The 20,519-nt window shown below is 45.2% G+C and overlaps 2 protein-coding genes across 2 annotated transcripts; both read left to right on the top strand.

The window, feature by feature from the left end:
• LOC8073905 (RING-H2 finger protein ATL72) lies at positions 742-5,423 on the top strand. Its single transcript, XM_021458257.1, has 3 exons — positions 742-1,597; positions 3,447-3,544; positions 4,619-5,423. The coding sequence occupies exons 1-3, from the start codon at positions 1,373-1,375 to the stop codon at positions 4,956-4,958; spliced, it is 663 nt and encodes a 220-aa protein (XP_021313932.1). The 5' UTR covers positions 742-1,372; the 3' UTR covers positions 4,959-5,423.
• LOC110434463 (ethylene-responsive transcription factor ERF027-like) lies at positions 13,766-15,936 on the top strand. Its single transcript, XM_021458549.1, has one exon. It carries the CDS (start codon positions 14,358-14,360, stop codon positions 15,264-15,266), a length of 909 nt encoding a protein of 302 aa, XP_021314224.1. The 5' UTR covers positions 13,766-14,357; the 3' UTR covers positions 15,267-15,936.

The raw sequence follows: 20,519 nt of genomic DNA, 5'->3' as shown, positions 1-20,519 counted from the left end.
CCATAATAGGAGCTCATCGAGTACACTCTATGGAGTACATACCACACCGACAGCTCCGAACTTATGTTTTCAACCATCCTATCCAAGAATTTTGAAAAGTGAAAGCATAAAATTTAACCAAAATTATAAAAAAAAACTACAAAGTTTTAGGGCATCAAATAGATATACTATGAAAATATAATTAATGAAGAACCTAATGATACTTAGTTGATATCATAAATATTATTATCCTACCATATAAATTTGGTAAAATTTAAGATGTTTTGACTCTTTAAGATTTTTAGAATAACTCACAATTTAAAATGAAAGGAGTAAGTTTTTTATGAGAGAGAGAGAAAATGTAGATTTGTCCTCGTACAGACGCGAACTGTACCGAACATACTCTAAACCTAACAGATCCGCGGTTGTTCACGAACACGATGGTGGTGGCAGTTCATGGTACTTCCAGCTTCGGGTATGTCGCGAACCGTCGTTTCGTTCGGGGAAAGAAGATTTTTTTTTTCTTTTGACACGGGGGAAAGAAGATCTTTGCAAAGCTGAAAAGCCCGTGCACGCAAACGCCGCTTCTTCCCTGTCCCGCTCGCGTGGCAGTGGCGACTGCCAAATCTTGGACGATTCCCCGGCGCGCACCTGCCCACACGGCCACACCACCGCGGCGGGGCCCGCGTGCCTCCCCTACCTATCGAGACTGTGGCTCCGGCCACGGCGCTCCCGTTCCGTCCATGACAGCTGACCCCGCCGTGGACACCGGTCCCGCGCGTCATACGCAGTCGAAACGAAGAAGTCCCACGGTCGCCAGAGCAAAAAAAAACAGCGGCATCACTGCAGCAGATCCGGCGTCGTCGCAGAACGCTGTGCTGAGCAGCATCGCGCGGGCGCAAGGCAGGCACCCCCACCCTCGCAAGTCACGCACACAGGAGGAGAGGAGAGGAGACGAGACGAGGGGCGAGGGAGAAGAGAAGATACTTGTTTCTCCCAGGACCTCGCTCACGGCTCACCATTTCACCAACTCCCGGAATCCGCCAACTCCCGCCGCCACCGCCGCGGGCGCATCATTCCTTGCCAGCGGCCCACGCAAATCCCAGGACAAATCCCAAACCCCGCGCCGATGGCTACCAGCCCCCTGCAGCGCGACCCCAGCAGCCGCCCGCCGCGCCGCTCTTATACGCCGCCCGCCCGGCAACTGCTCGTTGCTTAATCCGTCCGTCGCGTGCTGCTGCCGCGGGCTGTTGATTCGAGTGTGCGTTTTTGGGAGGGAGCGGGGCGTCAGCGCAGTTGGACTGGGGGGAGGCGAGGCGAGGGGGGGCAGTGCGGCCGTGGCGGCGCGGCGGGGGAAGGGAAGGGAAGGAGGGGCGGTGGCGGTCGAGTGGAGATGCTGGGGTCCGGGCTGAATCTGGTGACCACGGTGATCGGCTTCGGGATGAGCGCCACCTTCATCGTCTTCGTCTGCGCGCGCCTCATCTGCGGCCGCGCCGCGCGGGCCGACGCCGACGCCGCCGACGCCGCCGCGGTCGCCGCGGCGCGGGCGCTGGCGCAGCCACCCGTGCCGTTCGACTTCGACGTCGAGTTCCGCAACGTCGCGGATCTCGACCGCACGGTGAGCCGCCCAGCACCTGCCACCCTGCTTTCTGCTAGCGTGTGCGTGTGTATCATTGCGTTTGTGAAGCACGGAAGCGACCCCTGAGTTGCGTAGTGATCCGGTGATCCCAAGTCATGCACGGGCCTGTTATGTTCAGGAAAATACTCCACTGAATGCTTGTTTTTATTTTACACACTGGAACACCGTTCGATCTTTTCATTCACATTGCTGTTTTATATTAGGAGTCATGTTTATTATATGGGCTACAACAGAACTTGAGGTCGCATGCGCATTATTTGTGTGATATAACTTGTAAGTTGGCTTGGTTATGGCCGAAAAGTAAATATCTCGACCAAATTCGCATCAAATACTTACGAAGGTCACCACCAGCAGCGGATAGAACTATAGAAGATGTTGAAGGGAAATATCATGGCACAGATGCATTAGGAACTAACCAAACTGCCTTCTCACTAATAACTGGAGATGCTATTTAAGTGTGATGCTGCTTTCCCTTTCTCTGCAGAGTTCTTCTAGCTACTGTGCCATGTTTAGTTGTTCCTGTTCCCCTCAGTTAGTCACATATTGCATCAACTCTTTTAGTCTCTACATTGTACAAATTCTTGATGAAGTTGCAAGTTCATTGGCATGACAAAACATAACCACAGTGTCCAATTCAGCTCTGTCACCAGAATATGAAAACAGTCCACCTTGACCAAATAATTCAGCCCAAGATGGGCCAAGTCGAATTGGTTAGTCATGGCAATACCATGTTACTTACCATTATATTCATGATCTCCGTATCGAGAACATTCACAGCAGGTGTTTAGATTGTCATCTTGAAAAATGGTGTTTTTAGCCCTGTAAGTTATGGCCTTTCGACTGGCAGTGTGGTTATCAAAGATGATTTGATTAGGTACACTGTACATTTGAGTATCTGGCAGTATTTTCACCCTCAAAATTTAGGTATCATGTGTGGTTCTATCCTATCATCTGATTTGTCTCAACCATGGACAATACTATCAAGCATGTTATTATTTTGTCGTTTCAATTAACAGGCTGGTGTCTATGTGCATCATCTCTCTCAACTGCGAATATGATGTATACAAAATTATCTTAGTCTTTTAGTGATAAGTTAGGACTTGGGTCCATATTATGCCAGCATTTTGTACTATCAGTCCTTTACGATTGCTTCCATTTGTAATTGAAAGTGGAATGCAAGGGTTTTTTTCTTTTGAATCTAAGCATGCACATTAGGTTTTCCATTTGACTATTTCTCAATGTTCTATGCTTTCTTTCATATCCCATGCATTAGTGGTTGAGTGAATAACTCGTGCAGAAACCGGAATAAAAGTCCCTTTTTCTAATAAAAAAATTCCATGCATTAGTATGTATGTGGTTTTGCATAGCTAAATGGCATGATATGCACATTATGTATGCTCCTTTCTTTATCTGCGATCAGAATACAGATAAACAAAATCTTTATGCAAATATATGTATGACCAAGGAATGTACTTCAATCAATGCTTAGCTCGGGTATCTGAAAGTTTTAAGATAACTCTTCCAACTTTCGTCTAGGAAGTCACTCTAAAATGCTATTGCGCACTCAGATTAAGTCGTTTTTAGTTTGCTTGTTTCACTGTTTTCAATGCGATGCTTGAGATGACTAAACAATTGAGGGGTTAAAATTATTAACGGTATGTGTCCACAACTCACAAGCATTATGTTTCTGTTATGTGTTCGTTGATTACTAAATGTTATGTGTCGCAAGCATTATGTTTCTGCTAGGTGGTCGTTGGTGTCAGTTTACTTACAGCAATTCAGACAAGACTTAAAAAACTGACATGGTTCCTTTTGCTCTGTTCAATAGATTGAACGCTCCCGCTGTGGGTTGGACCCTTTTGCTGTTGCTGCAATTCCTACAATGAATTATAGTTCCGAGGCCTTCCATTCAAAAGATGATGCTCAGTAAGTACATAATGCATGCTCTATAGTTAATTTACTTCCATGCTTGCAAATGTACCATAGCTCCTTCAACCAAATTGCCTATTCTCAGAGGCAGAGGGGACTTGTACGGTTCCCTTTTGTATGATTGTCAATGAAATTTGATGCAAAGAACATGCGACATATCAGTTAGTGTTCACAAATATCAGTGTTTTTTTCTCTTTTCCTCACACACTCTTCTTTATACCTATTTTAATATTTAACAAGTAGGGGGAAACCTCTCCTGTTGTTTTCAAAAAAGATATCAGTGTGTATACCAATGAGTTGAAACGGTGATAGCTTGATCATCAAAGCCTCCAGAATTTCTAGTCTTTTGTTATTGGGTGACTTAAGTTCTAAATTACTGTATGCATATAGCTGCTACATGGTTTGTATAAGTAAAGATGCTATAACTTAGTGAAGCACTTAAATGGACAGATTTTTAGTTGTATTATCTAATGTAGAACCATACTTTCTTGAACAAGAAGTACAGCTACCCCTTGTCTGTGTTTTGTCTCTTATAAATTATGAGAAGGTGGGCAGGGCTGATAATTGATCCTTGACATGGCATTCAATAATCTTTCATGATTGTGCATGACATATAAGTACTCAACTGCATAGTTGTGATAGAAAAATAATCTTGATTATTTACATGTACATGCACTACTTTTTATTTGCATAACAGAAATTTATGTACCTGCAGAGGAAGCATTTATTGATGAATATATTCATCAAATAGTTCTAGTATCTTTTGGTGGTCAGCCACAACTAGCATGCACAGCTCTGTTATTGAAAGAAATGAAATATCTAAAATGAGACATGACTTATTATATTGGATATATCCTATACGATAATTTGGCACATGACTTATTATATTAGATATATCCTATATGATAATTTAGCAAGTTAAGAGAGACATATTTCTGTTAAAACTATAATACCACTTGCTGATTGTTGATGGGCATCATGAAAATTAAGGAATTGGATAGGTTACCTTTATGTGGTATGTTTACTTGTAACTCAAAAGAAAATAATATGTTCCTTATTTTTCTTTGACAGGTGCTCCATATGTTTAGGTGAATACAATGATAAAGAGATACTGCGCATAATGCCTACATGCCGACATAACTTCCATCTGGAATGTATAGATGTATGGTTACAGAAACAAACTACTTGCCCAATATGTCGGATCTCATTGAAGGACCAACCCGGTGCAAAATCTACAACATCCCCTCTCCGTACCCTCCCTCAATTATTGGGACATGCCGAGAGCTCTGTTAATAGATCGCCTCATTGGATACTTCCAATTCATCGTGATCGTGCTGGAGGTAGACAAAACAGTCCAACCTCGCAGGAATCATTAGAGGTGATAATTGAAATCCAGCCACAAAGACAATGAGGGATACAAGGTTGGAATTGGTGAAGCTATACTCTTCCTGCCGGGCGTCAAAAGGATCTGCCATTGCAGAAACCATGCTTGGGCTGTTCGTCCTGCAGCACAGTAGTTGGGTACATGATGGGCCTGGTGTCTAGGAATTCTTTGTACATTTGGGGCTGTAGATTAGCGGATGCATTTCACAATTTGGGTACCTGACTTTGGGTTTTCTTTTTGACGTGTTGTCATTGTATTCTGTAAAGAAATGATAAACTGTTCAGATTTGGAGCTGCGAAAATATTTGCAGTGGCTCCGCCCGCCAATAAATTGCCAGTGCTCAAGGGAGCATTTTGGCTCCTGAACCTGTGGAAACTGCTGCATCTCCTAGACGGCTAGGTGGGTGGTTCTGTGAGGGCTATCACCTTGTCACTAAGCACTGCAAATATTTGTTCTGGTTTGGGAATGGAACGGTTTATAGTAGTAGTTTAATAATAAGGCATGGGTTCATCCCTGCAAAATTCATTGGATAACTCATGGCTCCAACTCTCCAAGTTCCATTCTTAGGTGAGGTGATTTCTCGAACACATGTCGTTTTCTCGCTGTTCCCCTGTTGGCCTGTTCCAATCACCCTGAAGGCTCGGGGATGAAATAAATGCATTCACTACTGTTTTCTCCTGACGAATGACGATTTGCAACTTCACTTTCCATCCAAAATTCTAAAACTTGCTCCAGTGTTGACTGCTTGCTGTTCCGGTGTTCCCTCCCTTTCCGGGGCTGTGAACGCGGCTCCTACTCCTGTACCAACAACCGTGACATTTCATCAGCGACCCGGACGGACATGCAGTTTCTCTTTCCCCTGTGTTTCGTACTGTGAGCGGCTGTAAGGACACATCACCTTCCACGAACGTTTGTTGCGACACTTGATGATCGCACGGACACAGTCCTGGATCAGCCTGGCAGTGATTCCAAACCGTGTCAAGGAGCCTGAAAGACACCGATCACTGTAAAAGTTAGGAAAGCTACACGAGTCGCGAGCAGCAACTGTGGCGGCGCTGCGCGGGTGGGTTGGATTGGATGCGCGCGCGCGTCAGGTCAGTCGGCGTCCAGTCCAGCGGCAGGGGCTGCAACCTGACGCTGACGCCTCTCGGCCGTGCGTAGCGTGCGTGTGGAGAGCCTGGCTGAGCAATCGGCGCATCTCACCTCGCACAGCACAGGCCGTGCGTGAGCGCTCTCCAGCAGCGTTCCACGCGGCTTACTGCGTGCAACGAACGAATATAATCCGCCGGATTTGACGTCGCCCGAAAAGGCCCGGCTGGGCTCCCGGCCGACTTGTACCTCCGGAGCGCCGGCTGGATGCCATGACGCCGTCGCCGGAGCTCCGCCGGGTTTTCTTGACGGTCGTGCTCATACATGGACATGGGGTCGAGCACTCGAGCTAATTAACAAGACTCTAATTTGGGAGCAGAACAGTGGACATAGAGATTCGGGGCAGGTACAAACTCGCGTCGCGTACCATACCACCACCTTTTTCATACGGAGAAGCTGTGCCGTACGTTTGCCGTATCACTATCAGCTGTGAAGAACCGCGGTAGCACGCACCGGCCACAGGAAATGAAGTGCTACTAGGGGCGATGCACTGACGGATGCACAGCAGACAGCACTCGGCAGAGGCCTTTTTTTTTTGCTGGTCGCACGGCTGGGTCGGACGGACTCACGCTGCATCCAGTACGTCGCCATGTCGTGCGCTTAGCACTTGTCTAGTTCAGATTCGAAGATAAATAGTACCCCCCTCGTTTTCGACTGGAATCACCATCTGCTCGAAACATGCTGCCACGGCAGCTGGTTTTCTCAGCGGCGGACTGGACTACGCTGGGATGATCTGGCTCCTTCCTCTCTCGACCTGATCATCTCATCGGATTGGACAGGCGGCGGCGACGCGCGCTCATTGTGATTGTGGACGACGACGACGACGACCCCAACGCCCAACTCACGTCCAGGCAGCCACACGGGCCGGCAGCCGGCTGGCCCAGTCCGGCAGGGGCCCAGGGGCATTATGTCGGCCTTTAGTTAGGCCTTGTTTAGTTCACCCAAAAAGCAAAAAGTTTTCAAGATTCTCCGTCACGTCAAATCTTACGGCACATGCATGAAGCATTAAATATAGACGAAAGCAAAAATTAATTACACAGTTTAGCTGGAAATCGTAAGATGAATCTTTTGATCCTAGTTAGTCCATAATTGGATAATATTTGTCACAAACAAACAAAAAGTGCTACAGTAGCGAAATCCAAAATCTTTTCGGAACTAAACAAGGCCTTAATTAAGTTTTTAAAAATCGCTTTTTACGTCGTGTATGTACATGGATACAGTATATAGTAGCATATGGATGATGGGAACGGATAAGAAAAAGGTGCAATTTGCTGTTTTGCGCACGCAACGACGACGGCCGCGGAGACGACGTGGACGATCCGTGGCTGCTCACTTTTAGACGCCTTTTAAGCGTGCCACTAGTATCACTGGCGGACGCAGTATATGGACATGGGTGTACAGATATACACCTAATAATTTTGAGAAAAAAATTACAGGCACTATACATTTGTATGTATTGTATATATAAATAGACCAAATTATGTATATTTGATCCAAGTAAAGGAGTGTTTGATTGGAGGGACTAAAGTTCAATAGGTATTGTAGCATATTTGTAACTATAGCAATTAATGTCTAATCATAGACTAATTAGGATTAAAAAAATCATCTCGCAAATTACTCTCTAGTTGTGTTTTTAGTTTTGTAAATAGTCTATATTTAATACTTCGTGCATATATCCAAATATTTGATGCGATAGAGACTAAAGTTTAATATGGGTAACCAAACAGGGCCTAAGAGTAAAAAGCCCACGTTTCTTGCCACCAGTGGCGAAGCTAGAGTAAATTAGAGGGGGGTGCACTTGCCTTGTGGGTGCATAAAGATAGTTTGTATGGAGTGCATATATGGTGAAATTTAACCAAATCTATTCTTTTTGAATTTTTGGTGGGTGCATTTGCACCCCATATGAGCAACGCAGCTCCGCCCCTGCTTGCCTCCTCGCCTCCACCATCTAGCTGGGTCTGACTGCTAGCTCAAGAAGCAAACTCACGGAGGGAACCAGCCAACTAGGAGTAATGCCCTCTGCTCGTCCGTGACGGTGCCTCAAGCACTTGCTCTGCCTACTTGAACTCACCTTTCCTAATCGACCAAAAAATTTTGTTCCCCACCCGCGGCCACCTAGGGTATGATTTCAATGACATTGGTGCAACGTCGGCACCACTAGGCGGCACGACAGCCGCACAGAGAACATACCATGACACAAATAAATTTGTAATGTTTCTTTATCAGTTGAGATTTTACAAATACTATGTATTAACTAATTAATTATACTAATGTACTCTATACTCAAGTACTGTTTGCTTTAAATTGATGGACATTTAGTTTTACATATGCTATAATGGTTTGGTTTTGTATGTGTATCTATGTACACTATGTACACCTAATATTGAATTCCTGCGTCCGCCACTGACTAGTATGCGTTGGGTCCTATACATGTCGCTTCATTGTGTGTCCGGAGTTGTTCCGTCGGAACGTCAATCACTGGACCCGATCGATCTGTTACTGTGGATCAGGCCAAATTATTGCATGCAATGTTGGCATCACGCGGGAGTGGCATGTTACCGTCGATATACTTCATCATTAACATTAAGCTAATTTTGTATATGTTGCGTCTACCATCACTGTGCACTTGCACTACCTACCATAAAAAGGATATATTTGTCGTAGGGTAGTAACCGTCCTAGCTACTTGATCTGATCTGATCTGGCTGCATAGGTAGAATCTCATCTTAATTGGTACTCTCCTATGTATGTAGCCTACAGGTTAGAGTAGTCGATCAGATTTACCGGTCCAACTCGGTTCTTCGGAGATATTTATAGGGTATGTAGAATGTACGTATGTGCGTTCAGTATGCGCCAGTGTATGTGAGTGTCTGTGTCTGAAAAAAAAAGTAGATGCTTCTTTGGGACATACTAGTAGTAATTAAGTAGCTTTCATATGCCAATCAAGGCCATAATCCTCGCTTTTCCTGTCGTCTCTGCTGACGTGCTACTGAATCTTCAGTCGATCTGAACGTCGCCGCCGTATGTTCACGTGGGTCAAAGCCAGAGCGTCCGCACATGATCGGCTAGTGCAACGCTGGTACGTTATAGCGTGGATTCCGCGGTGGATCGGATAGGAAAAGGCCCGGTAGTGAACGCTTGGTCTCGTGTGAGGTGTGACACCCGCCGCATGCAGCCGTCGCTGCTTCCGGTCCTCGAGCCAATTGGGCCTTGTTTAGTTTCCAAAAATTTTGCAAAACTTTTCAGATTTTCCGTCACATCGAATCTTTAGACGTATGCATGTAGTATTAAATATAGATGAAAATTAAAACTAATTACACAGTTTGGTCGGAATTGACGAGACGAATCTTTTAAGTCTAGTTAGTCTATAATTAGACAATATTTGTCAAATACAAACAAAAATACTACTATTCACATTTTGTAAAAAATTTTGGAAGTAAACCAGGCCCTCTCGGAACCAAAACGAAAAAAAGGTCGCCGAGGGAGGCATGGGGCAGGAGCCGCGCGCGGGCCCGTGACAAACTGCACCGACCTGAACCTGAATGCGCGCGCACGGCCTTGACGACCGGCCACTTGCCTGCGGGCGAGTGGGCGCGCGAGGGGCGGCGGGGTGATCTATATAGCTATCTAACGCGTACTACGCTTTCTTCGTTCCAAAGGAAGCACTGTAATCCCTCCGTCCCTGAAAACTGCAATTTTTAGAGTTGTTCTAAGTCAAATTTTTACAACTTGACCAAATTTATAGAAAAAAATACTAAGATTTATACTACCAAATTAATACCATTAAATTTATTATAGAATATATTTTCATAAGATACTTATTTTATGTCTTAGATATTGATACTCTTTTCTATAAAGTTGGTCAAAGTTAGAAAAGTTTGACTGGCACGGATTCTAAGAGTTGAAGCTTTCGAGGGGACGGAGGGAGTAATTGATTCCCACCAAAAAAAAACACACCGCATGCATACGCGTCTCCATCATCGAACTATCGGAGATTACGTCGTACAGTACGTGGTACTCGGGTTGGGATGTAAACTGGACGCGCGGCGCAAGCCTATTCGCTTATATTAGACCTGTTTTGCTCGGTAGAAAAATTATTATTGAAACTATTATTTAATAATTTATTATAGAAGAAAAAGACACAGACCCGTCTTAGCATACAGCTTCCAAGCGAATGCGTCTTAGGTCTTGTTTAGTTCCAAATTTTTTTGAAAAAACGACACTATAGCACTTTCGTTTTCATTTGACAAATATTGTCCAATTATGGAGTAAATAAGTTTAAAAGATTTGTCTCGTGATTTATAGATAAACTGTATAATTAGTTTTTATTTTCATATATATTTAATGCTTCATACATATGCTGCAAGATTCGATGTGACAGAGATCTTGAAAAGTTTTGAGATTTGGAGGTGAACTAAACAAGGCCTTAGCATACATACATACATACGAACCATCAGCACATACCAACCATCAGCAAGTCGACGCAAGAATATACTGAATGAAGTAAAACAAAAGTCAAATATACTGCGCCCTTTCCCTTCAACCAGTGTGCCATCTGGTGAGATAACGGATTGTACGACCACCCACGACCTTTTTTTACACTAGTATAATCCGTCCCGAAATGATACTCTCTCTATCGTAACAATGCCCCCTAATTAATGAGGCTCACACTTGCAGCTTTTAGGCAATATAGATTAGTTAGGTCTTGTTTAGTTCATCCCGAAAACTAAAAAGTTTTCAAGATTTTCCGTCACATCGAATCTTTCGGCACATGCATGAAGCATTAAATATAGACGAAAATAAAAACTAATTGCACAGTTTACCTGTAAATCACGAGACGAATATTTTGATCCTTGTTAGTCTATAATTAGACAATATTTGCCACAAACAAACAAAAGTGTTACAGTATCGAAATCTAAAATCTTTTCACATCTAAACAAGGCCTTAGCTTGTGAGATCTGGTGCTTGTTGTCCATCTATCAAAAAATTAATAATTTAGTTAGCCTTGCATTATGTGCTTGTTGCTTCCGATCTTTAGTACTAGTAGTATGCAGGCAGACTGCTTTGACATCTAACACTGGTGATAGCAAAATACAAGCACACCACCAATCGGAGTCCGGCTGGTTATTTTTCATTCTGTTTTTAGGGCAAAGGGCTGAAGGCTTTAGGCATCAACATGTCCGTATCTTGTTCTGGTGTCTTGGAGAATACTAAATATGGAGATATAATTGGAAACTCCATTTCAAAAAAATGATGCTTTTCAGTAGAACTTGAGTTCAATAATATTTTACTATTTTAGAATTAACATTTGTTCTATTTATACATATTATATGAAAAAATACATACTCCAATTATATTGATAAGTGAATGTATATCTTAATTTATTAACCTTACAATTTTTATAAATTTTGTGGCCTCAATTTGCATTTCACTCTAGGGACTCTATTTTCCGGAGACGGCCCTACTTCATGGGCACCTTCCTTCTTCACTCTTCAGTCAGGGAGGTGGACAAATATAAAAGCACTGCCTCTGGAGAGGGTCAGATGACAATAGTAAAATCAATGCTAAAGCTGCTTGCCCACTAGTTACTAAAGCAAAAGAGGCTGGAGGACTAGGAATTCTTGTTTTAAAAACTCACACTAAGACTCTTCTGCTCAAGCAGTTACATAAGTTTTTCAAACGTGCTAATGTTCCTTGGGTCCATTTAGTCTGAGAGAAACATTACTCCAAAGAGAGATTGCCAAGTCATACAAAGGAAGGATCATTCTGGTGGGGAGATATCTTGAAACTGCTTGATAAGTTCAAAGGTCTAGTCGTTAAGGATGGATCTTCGTGTCTTTTCTGGGATGATTGCTAGTTTGGTCAACCTCTCAAGCTATCCTTCCCAGAATTGTTTTCTTTTGCCAAAAGGCCAGCTATCTCTTGCAAGCGTGTGTTTACTGTGAGCCCTCCTTCTAGACTCTTCAATTTGCCCCTACCAGTTTGGGCCTTTGCTCAATTTCAAGAATTGTAGCAAATTCTACAAAATCTTGTACCCAACAACGTTTTGGATACCTGGTTCTATATTTGGAGAAATACTTCTTTCACATCCAAACAAGCCTATACTCATCTAATGGGAAGTAATGTGACAGTTCCAATCTTCAGCTGGATTTGGAAATTTTCTTGCCAACCAAAGCACAAAGTATTCTTCTGGCTCCTTGTGCATGATAGGGTCAGCACTAGAAATTTACTGAAAAGGAAGCATATGTTCCTCCCATCTTATAACTACATCTTGTGCAATGCAAACTCTGAAGAATTGTGGATCATTTGTTCTTGGAATGTAATCTCGCCAGGAATTGTTGGGCCTTGATTGGCCTAAGTGTGATTAGCTCTCCTGATCTGATTCAAAGATTTGAGACTTTTAAAGCACAGATTGTGAAAAACTTCTTCATAGAAATAATTATCATCATATGCCGGAGCATCTGGACTATTAGAAATGATGCCATTTTTAGAGGAATTCCGCCCGACAGCCTTCGTGGCTTAGAAATCTTCAGGAGCATCTTCAAACAAATCCTTTGGAGGACGAAGAAGAAATATTTCCTAGCTATTGAACTATGGCTAGAGCAAGTTGTGTAATTTCCTTATTTATTTATTTTTTGTTTCCTGAATCTCTCCTTTCTCCTATTTTCGTTTTGCCGCTGTAACTTATCAAGGTTTTGGTTTTAATAAATTCCTCTTAGAGGTCCCCTCTGCTCCTGTTCGTTAAAAAAAAAATACTTTCTTTTGTTTCGTAGGGCTTTTTCAGAGACTCCAGTTCGTCTGGCTCTTGTTGGCGGAAACCTAGTAAACGCTAACTCGAGAAGAAACAAATTTTGTAAGAGAAATTCTGGATATGAGAGAAGTCGTTTAATTTTTACTATGAATGAAGTCAACTAAACGTGACTGTCTCTAGCTTTTTGGACGAGGCCGGTTGTTTTTTTTTTTTGGTGCCAAATAAACCTTTGTAACATTAGAATAATGTTCAGTTGAGTTGAAGGCGTAGTACTAGTTGCTTTATGCGTATTCTTATATGTTTTCCCCCGTTGAGAAGCTGAGCACCAAAGCAGGTTCATGCATCTCTGTGCGCTGTTCCGATCCCAAGTCCAACAGAGAAACACAGCGCAGCTGCAGACATAATATATTGTCAAACCCCGTGTCTGAAATGAACAGGACGCCGCTATCCCGAGACGCATTAGCATCATTAGCCTGCAAGGCTATTGGCCGCTGCTACTGCTTAGAGGAGGAGTTTCCTCGTCCAACGAAAGCTGCGTCCTGCGTGCGACCACGACAGCAGCCTTCGGGGAAGCAAGCAAGAGCGCGCCTCTCTGCAGCAGTCCGATCCGGCACCCGTCAGGCCGTCAGCCACAGAACCTGCCCCCACGTCCGGCCCGCGTATATATCTCGCGTCACCCACACAATGCAACAAGCGAGGCGCGGCCGTCAAAGAATTAGCACCAATCACCTGTCCGCGCGGTCTAGCTAGCTAATGACAGTCCTCAACCCACCCCGCCAAGAGAGAAAGCAGGCTGACAGCGACGGCGGCATCTCGCTGTCTGCTGCCGCGGAAGATAAGACGAAGCAGCACGGGGGTGTGGGGGATCGGAGAGCAGAGGCAGAGTGAGAGAGAGAGCTAAGCCAAGCTACTACTAAAATCTACTTAAGCTAGCTACCGGTGGTTTTATCCTCCGGCTTAAGTTAGGTGGGCGGGCGTCTGCCTCGTGCGCTTTGCATTGCATTTGCTTCCCAGGCACCAGCTCAGCGCAAGCCATGCATACATCCCCTTCCCCGCTCGAATTACGCGTCTCTGCCGCCTCACCATCGTCGTCCCGCCCCCGCGCCTCCACCTCTCTGCAACTGCGGTGCCGATCGAGAGCTAGCTAGCTAGAGATCTTTTCATTTCACCATGGCGGCCCGCACGCTTCGTTCCCGCTTCTTTACCAACCCTTATATACCCCCCCTCGTCCATCTCATGACACCTACCCATAGCTTGCTTCCTTCCTTTCCTTCCTTCCTTCCTTCTTCTCTTGCTGGCTCTGCAAACGCACGCACACACAAATCGAGACGCACGCACAACATCCGAATAGTTGACACCTGCTGCTGCTGGCGACTCGGAGGGGATATACTACCTGCCTCTGTGTGTGCGTGTGCACCATACTCTAGATAGGTAGGTGCATAGATAGGTGCACTGCTTGCTGCAGCTGAATTTGGCACATGTCAGTAGCAGGTGCCCAAATAGATGGTGGGCGTGCCCTAACGGTTCATGGCTGAGCAGCCGCTGCCACGACCCCATTCTCCTTCCACGCCGGCGGCGGTGCAAGTGCAAGTGCAACCGGGGCCAGCAGCAGCAAGCCACCAGGCGGCGCCCTCGTCGGGTTCGGCTCCAGCCTCGCCTCGTTCTCCTTCTCCGCTGCTGCTACTGCTGCAGGGCGGCGACGGCGGGACGTCGTCGGCGGGGGCAGCAGCAGCATCATCGGTTGCCACGGCGCCGTCGACGACGATGGCGACGAGCTCGGGGGAGCCGTCGCCGCGGTCGTCCGGGAAGCACGCATTCTACCGCGGCATCCGGTGCCGGAGCGGCAAGTGGGTGTCGGAGATCCGGGAGCCCCGCAAGGCGCGCCGGATATGGCTCGGCACGTACCCGACCGCCGAGATGGCCGCGGCCGCCTACGACGTGGCTGCGCGCGCGCTGCGCGGCGCCGACGCCGTGCTCAACTTCCCCGGCGCGATCGCGTCGCGCGCGGCGCCAGCGTCCGCGTCCCCCGCCGACATACGCGCCGCGGCGGCGGCCGCCGCCGCCGCCGCGCAGCTCGAGTACGCGCAGTCGTCGCAGGGTACCGCCGCCAATCATCCTCCTCCTGCCGCTGCACGACAGGACCACCGGTGGCATCATCAGCAGCAGCAGCACGGCGTGATGATGAGCGGCGGCGCGAGCGCGACAGCTGACGCGGCGGCGAGCTTGTACAACACGCCGCAGCAGCAGCAGCAGCAGCAGGAGATCGGCGGTGATGAGTTCATGGACGAAGAGGCCATCTTCGAGATGCCGCAGCTGCTGCGGAACATGGCGGCGGGGATGATGATGAGCCCGCCGAGGCTCAGCCCCGACACCTCCGACGAGTCGCCCGACCCGTCCGAGGCCGGGGAGAGCCTCTGGAGCTACCATGACCCGTAGATTGTTGCATTGTTGCCCAATTGGCCAGCGGCCCAGCACTCCACAGCAGTGTGGTAATAATACAAACTCGACTACAGTGAACTACTAGCACACCGGACGGTAGCAAACCAGAGAGAGAATTGATTACTATGGCAACAACAACAACAACAACAGGAGGTACATGGTACTGTTGGTACATACGTACTGGACCCAGGCCGGTGCAGCGCAGTCGCAGCGTCCTCTATCTGGTAATACAAGTGTATGCCATAAGCGTAGTGTGACATGCTCGCTAGTAATAGTATAGTTACCAGAGCATCCATTTCAAGTGCTATTATTACTACCCTTTCAAATTTATATCTTTTTTTTTCTATCCCACTCCTTCATTCCGTATTTATTTCCAAATTTTACTGCGCTGTGATTCGGCATGATTGAGAAAGTACAATTATTGTTGACGCAGTTAGCTAGCTTATTTCTAGTTTTGGTCTAAGAGCAAGCACACATGTTTTTTGATGTGCCAAGTGGATCGTAGGGAGACGTACGCTAGTGTACAGTATATATATATATGTGTGTGGCCGTGTGGGTGCCATTGTGTCTGTAGACAAGAAAAGTATTTGTAATTGTATGGGCCCATGGATCGGATAAGAAAATATATATAGGTGTGCACATGCATGCTCCACTTTCCCTTTTTAAACACAGCTGTGTTTAAGTTTTGGTATTATTTATTTGTTTATATACATATTGGGGAAGTTGGCAGTTGAGATTATAAAAGTGGCAAGGAGTTAGGTCGGCAACCTCTCTTGGTCCTTGTTGGTTACCATATATAATTTTCACCAGTTACTATATATAGTGGGTAGCTTGTTGTTTATAATTAATAAAAAGATGTGCTTTCTTACCTTTTGTGTGTGTGGGCTCACAAGTTAGGACCAAATGTTTCCGGCTCTTTAGCAATATTATTTATGAAGACATGTTACATGTTATTAACATTCTTCCTACGCACTCCCTCTGGTTTAAATATAATTCGCTCAAACTTTTTAAAATACATAGTTTTTACTTTATATATCTATACATATAATGTATATCTAGGTGTATAGAAAAAAAAATTATGTTTTCTATAAAAGGTAGAATAACTTGCAATTTAGAACGGAAGGAATTGAATAGAACACATGTTCCCTCCAAAAACATCAGTTTTATGAGCTATAAATCTGATTTTTCTAAGAATTATGAATTTATCAGGAATCATATTGATCCACGGTTGGAAGCACCATTTGCTATTACTTTAGTAGTTCTTATATTGTTCTCCCAGTAGCCAAATGTCAGGCAAAACACTGGAAGATACATATCGCAGGCTTCTAAGGATCAATAATATATAGATATAAAGTACTTTTTTTATAGAGAAGATATATAATTCTCAGATTTCATATAATATATTTTTCAACATAGTGAAATTTTAAACAAATAAAATGGTTCTTGCATAGTCACGTCTTCTCTCGGGATAAAATAGATTGTAACCTGCACCAATGTGGGGGTGATTTATGATTGGGTTCCTGAATCATTCTTGTTTTGTCAAGATCTTTGCTTACATGCATGAGCCTGTCCAGCATAAACCACTGGATCTGAAGTGTCAGATGTGGAGCATATATAGGAGTTAGTGATGAGATCTATATCCTTTGGCTCATTCCCTTGGTGTCTTCAGTTTGCACCCAAAGACACCCACAAGATTGACAAAAGTTTATCTCATCTCAATCCATAAGCGTCCATGTGAACACAGTGAAAGCCTATAAACAAATATAGTACTGTATGTAAGGTGGGGAAAGCAGGTAAGATCTCTCTAGTCTCAAAAAGGGAAATAGCTATAGAGTAAAAGATCAGTAAAACCAAATGCTCTTGAGAATTCATAGCTGAACTGTTGAACAGCAGTAGGCAGAGCGCTTCTTTAGGAAAGGCAAAGGGCCAAGCCTCTGACACTATGTTTCCCAGGGTTTATCGTTAAGAGTCTGCTTAAACAGATTTGCCAATTGGGGTGGTCCAAAACTGTCTGTTCCATGGTGAAGAATGAGTGAACTGGCCTGGTTCTACTTCTTAGTCTACGTACGTGGGTCATGATTATGGGAGAATTAAGGTTTCAGAGTACTAATAAGCTGCAAGCATCTAAAGACCCCTTAGTGATGTACTGATGTCTACTTAAGATGAAGGCGAATTTCTTCTAATTTGTAGTTTCACACATCACCAAATACCACATACCAGTACTAGGAGGGTTATATACTAGAACACAAAATTACATATTGCCTTGACAAAACCCTCGGCTTTCTAGTGAGTTTTTGATTTGAAATTGGGGTGATTATATTATTAGCTCTCCTTTTCGGCCGATTTGAATATATATATATAAGCTGTTGCAGTTATATGATTATATCACATCACCCTTTGCGCCAAAGTTGTGTGGCCAAAACCCTAGCCGCCTTCTTTTATCATCGTCCCTAATTCCCTATAGGACTGCAATCGTGAGGTATAGTATAGCACATCTATATACCATGTTTCATCCGCCGTGAGGCATTACTGGATTACTTTGGTGCTGAAATAGTTGTTGTGCATGACTGCATAAAAAAAACGAGTCCCATACAACACAAAAAAAACAGAGATTGATCACGCGTCCCTCTTATTAGGATCAGAGGTAAAACATGCATGCAGCAAGGAGTTGCTGAACAATTCGCTTGTACTGTAGACCGTGCACTGATGATGACAAACTGTTTTTTTTAGGAAAATGATGACAAACTGTTTCACGCATGCATGCACTTTGAAGGACCATATGTTGACATGGTCCAGTGGCATCTTTTCTAAGGTTCTTCAGTGAATTGATGAACCTATACACGTCCTTGGCAGGTTCTTTTCTGCTCAGTTCGAGCATACACTTTGAAGGACCATATATGTTGTTGACATGGTCCAGTAGTGGCATCTTTTCTAAGGTTCTTCAGTGAATTGATGAACCTAATACACGTCCTTTATTTCAGAATGTTGTGAGCAGCATCATTTGACAGGTTCTTTTCTGCTCAGTTCGAGCAAACACCTAAGTCAAAAGCTAGACGTTGCATGTGGTACGGTTCTCCGTACGAAAATCTTGTTTAGGTCTTGGTTTTCTCATCGCAGGCTGTCCTCTCTCGCATGTTACAATATTCATGATTTCAAATAAGTTTGCTCCGAAAATTGAGAGGTTTTTGGAGAAAATTAATGTAAGGCACATATTACATTAATTCAAATCCATAAGGTCAACCACCATACTTGTTTTTGCAAGCTACTAGACGGCGAGATATGCATAACTTCAATCAGAAAACATGGAATGAACTGCGGTATACTCCTTGGCAAAAAAAAAAAAAAAAGTGAAGTGCTGAGAACAATACTTATTTTGAGCACTGAAGTGGAAGAAATAGACCGTGCTCCCTAAAGTCTTTGGTACTTTTTCGGATCATTCTCTAATCAACATTATTAGGCCTTGTTTAGTTCTAAAAAAATTTGTAAAAAATTTCAGATTTCGCGCCACATCGAATTTTGCGAGCTCATGTATGGGGTATTACATATAGATAAAAAAATAAGTAATTGTACAGTTTATATATAATTTGTGAGACGAAACTTTTGAGTCTATTTAGTCTATAATTAAACAATATTTATCAAATACAAACGAAAGTACTACGGTGTCCATTTTACAATTGTTTTCTTAGAACTAAACAAGGCGTTAGTAAAGTGCTAGCTCTCGGGTACATCGAATAATTAATATGGCTGATGATGGTGGAGTGACTATCTATGATGGAGACAGCAGTCTCTTTTATTACCATGGCCAAACAATAATCCCGTACGTTTGGTACTTGCATTTGCGCTCTCGCGTACGTATACAACAATGAGCTATAGGAACAGCCACAGGAGGAACTGCATGCTCCTCCAGGCTAGCTAGGCTACATGAGCTAACCACTGGCGGATGAGGCACGCACACAGCGACATGCTCACATGCATGATGACGGTGGATCGACAAGTACCGATCAGATGCATGGCAGACGATCCAACTTTCCGCTGCTTGACAGAGCGCTCCACACATAATCCGCCCTGTCATTCACGACTCGCACAGTGAACACAGCACACAGTCGATGGCCGCGCGCGCGGCGTGTGCGTGGAGGCATGCGCGGACATTCGCCCGCTAGCCGGGACGCCGATGCATGGCACGGGATCGATATGCATATGCATGTCGATCGTGCATGGTCGTGGTCGTAGTAGGAACTAATCGACGTACGGTCCCAAGGGCGCGACATGCCCCGTCGCCAGGGGGTACGGCACGACTGTCGCGTCGGGGTCATGCGCCGCTGTGCGCTCCGGAACTCGACGACGACGAGAGCGTCCGGCCATTTGCATGCTCCAGTCCAGGCAAGAGCGGCGTGTGTGGGGTACGTACTGGGGGGTGGGGGTGGGCCGGCGGCCGGATAGAATTATCGTCCTCGCCCCCTCACGGACGTGCGCGTGCCGTGCGCCTGTCGCCGGCCGGCGGGGCGCGGCCGGCCGGGGGTCCTGATGCGCGCCGAGCCAGAGCCAGAGCCAGAGGAGCGAGGACGTACGCGTCGTACACGGGCTACGGCCGGGCCAACGGACAAGGGCAAGGGCAAACGATGCGTGACGCCCGGGGCGACGATCCTACCACCATTGCATATATACTCCTATATATCGAGCGCGAGCGCCGGAGACCACCAGCTGCTACCTAGCCCGCGCGGCACCGGCAGCACCCTAACAAGTGCTGGCCTGCCTACTGACGATGGAGTGATGGATCGATCGGCGGTCAAATTATTGTGTGCGGCGATCCGTACGTGACGACGCGCGGCCCAGCCACATGCGATCGACAAACGCCAAGCAATGCGAGAAACGCCAAGCAAGTTGCTAGGGAAGAACGTATGCTAGCAAGGAGTCGCTTGTCGAAACCAGAGAGACTGATGGTGATGGGTGATGGATCGGTGGGCAACCGGCCGGCAGCGTTTACCCAGCAATGACGAGGGAACAGTGTGATCTACAGTACGCTCTTGCCAGCAACGCGCGGGCCGGCACTTCACTTTCCTATCGTGTCCGTCTGCCAGGACGGATTGGAGGAGCCGCCGATCCCAGAACGTACAGTCAGTTCTAGAAATCAAGATTGTTCGTGACATCGAATATTTAGATTTATACATAAAATATTAAATATACATATAAAAAATAACTAACTGTATAGTTTATCTATAAATATTTGCGAGAAAAATCTTTTAATTCTAG

The sequence above is a fragment of the Sorghum bicolor genome, chromosome 4 (genome assembly GCF_000003195.3).
Source record: "Sorghum bicolor cultivar BTx623 chromosome 4, Sorghum_bicolor_NCBIv3, whole genome shotgun sequence".
In the NCBI taxonomy this organism is placed as follows: domain Eukaryota; kingdom Viridiplantae; phylum Streptophyta; class Magnoliopsida; order Poales; family Poaceae; genus Sorghum; species Sorghum bicolor.
Note: the sequence above shows the minus strand (reverse complement) of the source record. Positions and strands in the feature narration are given on the sequence as shown.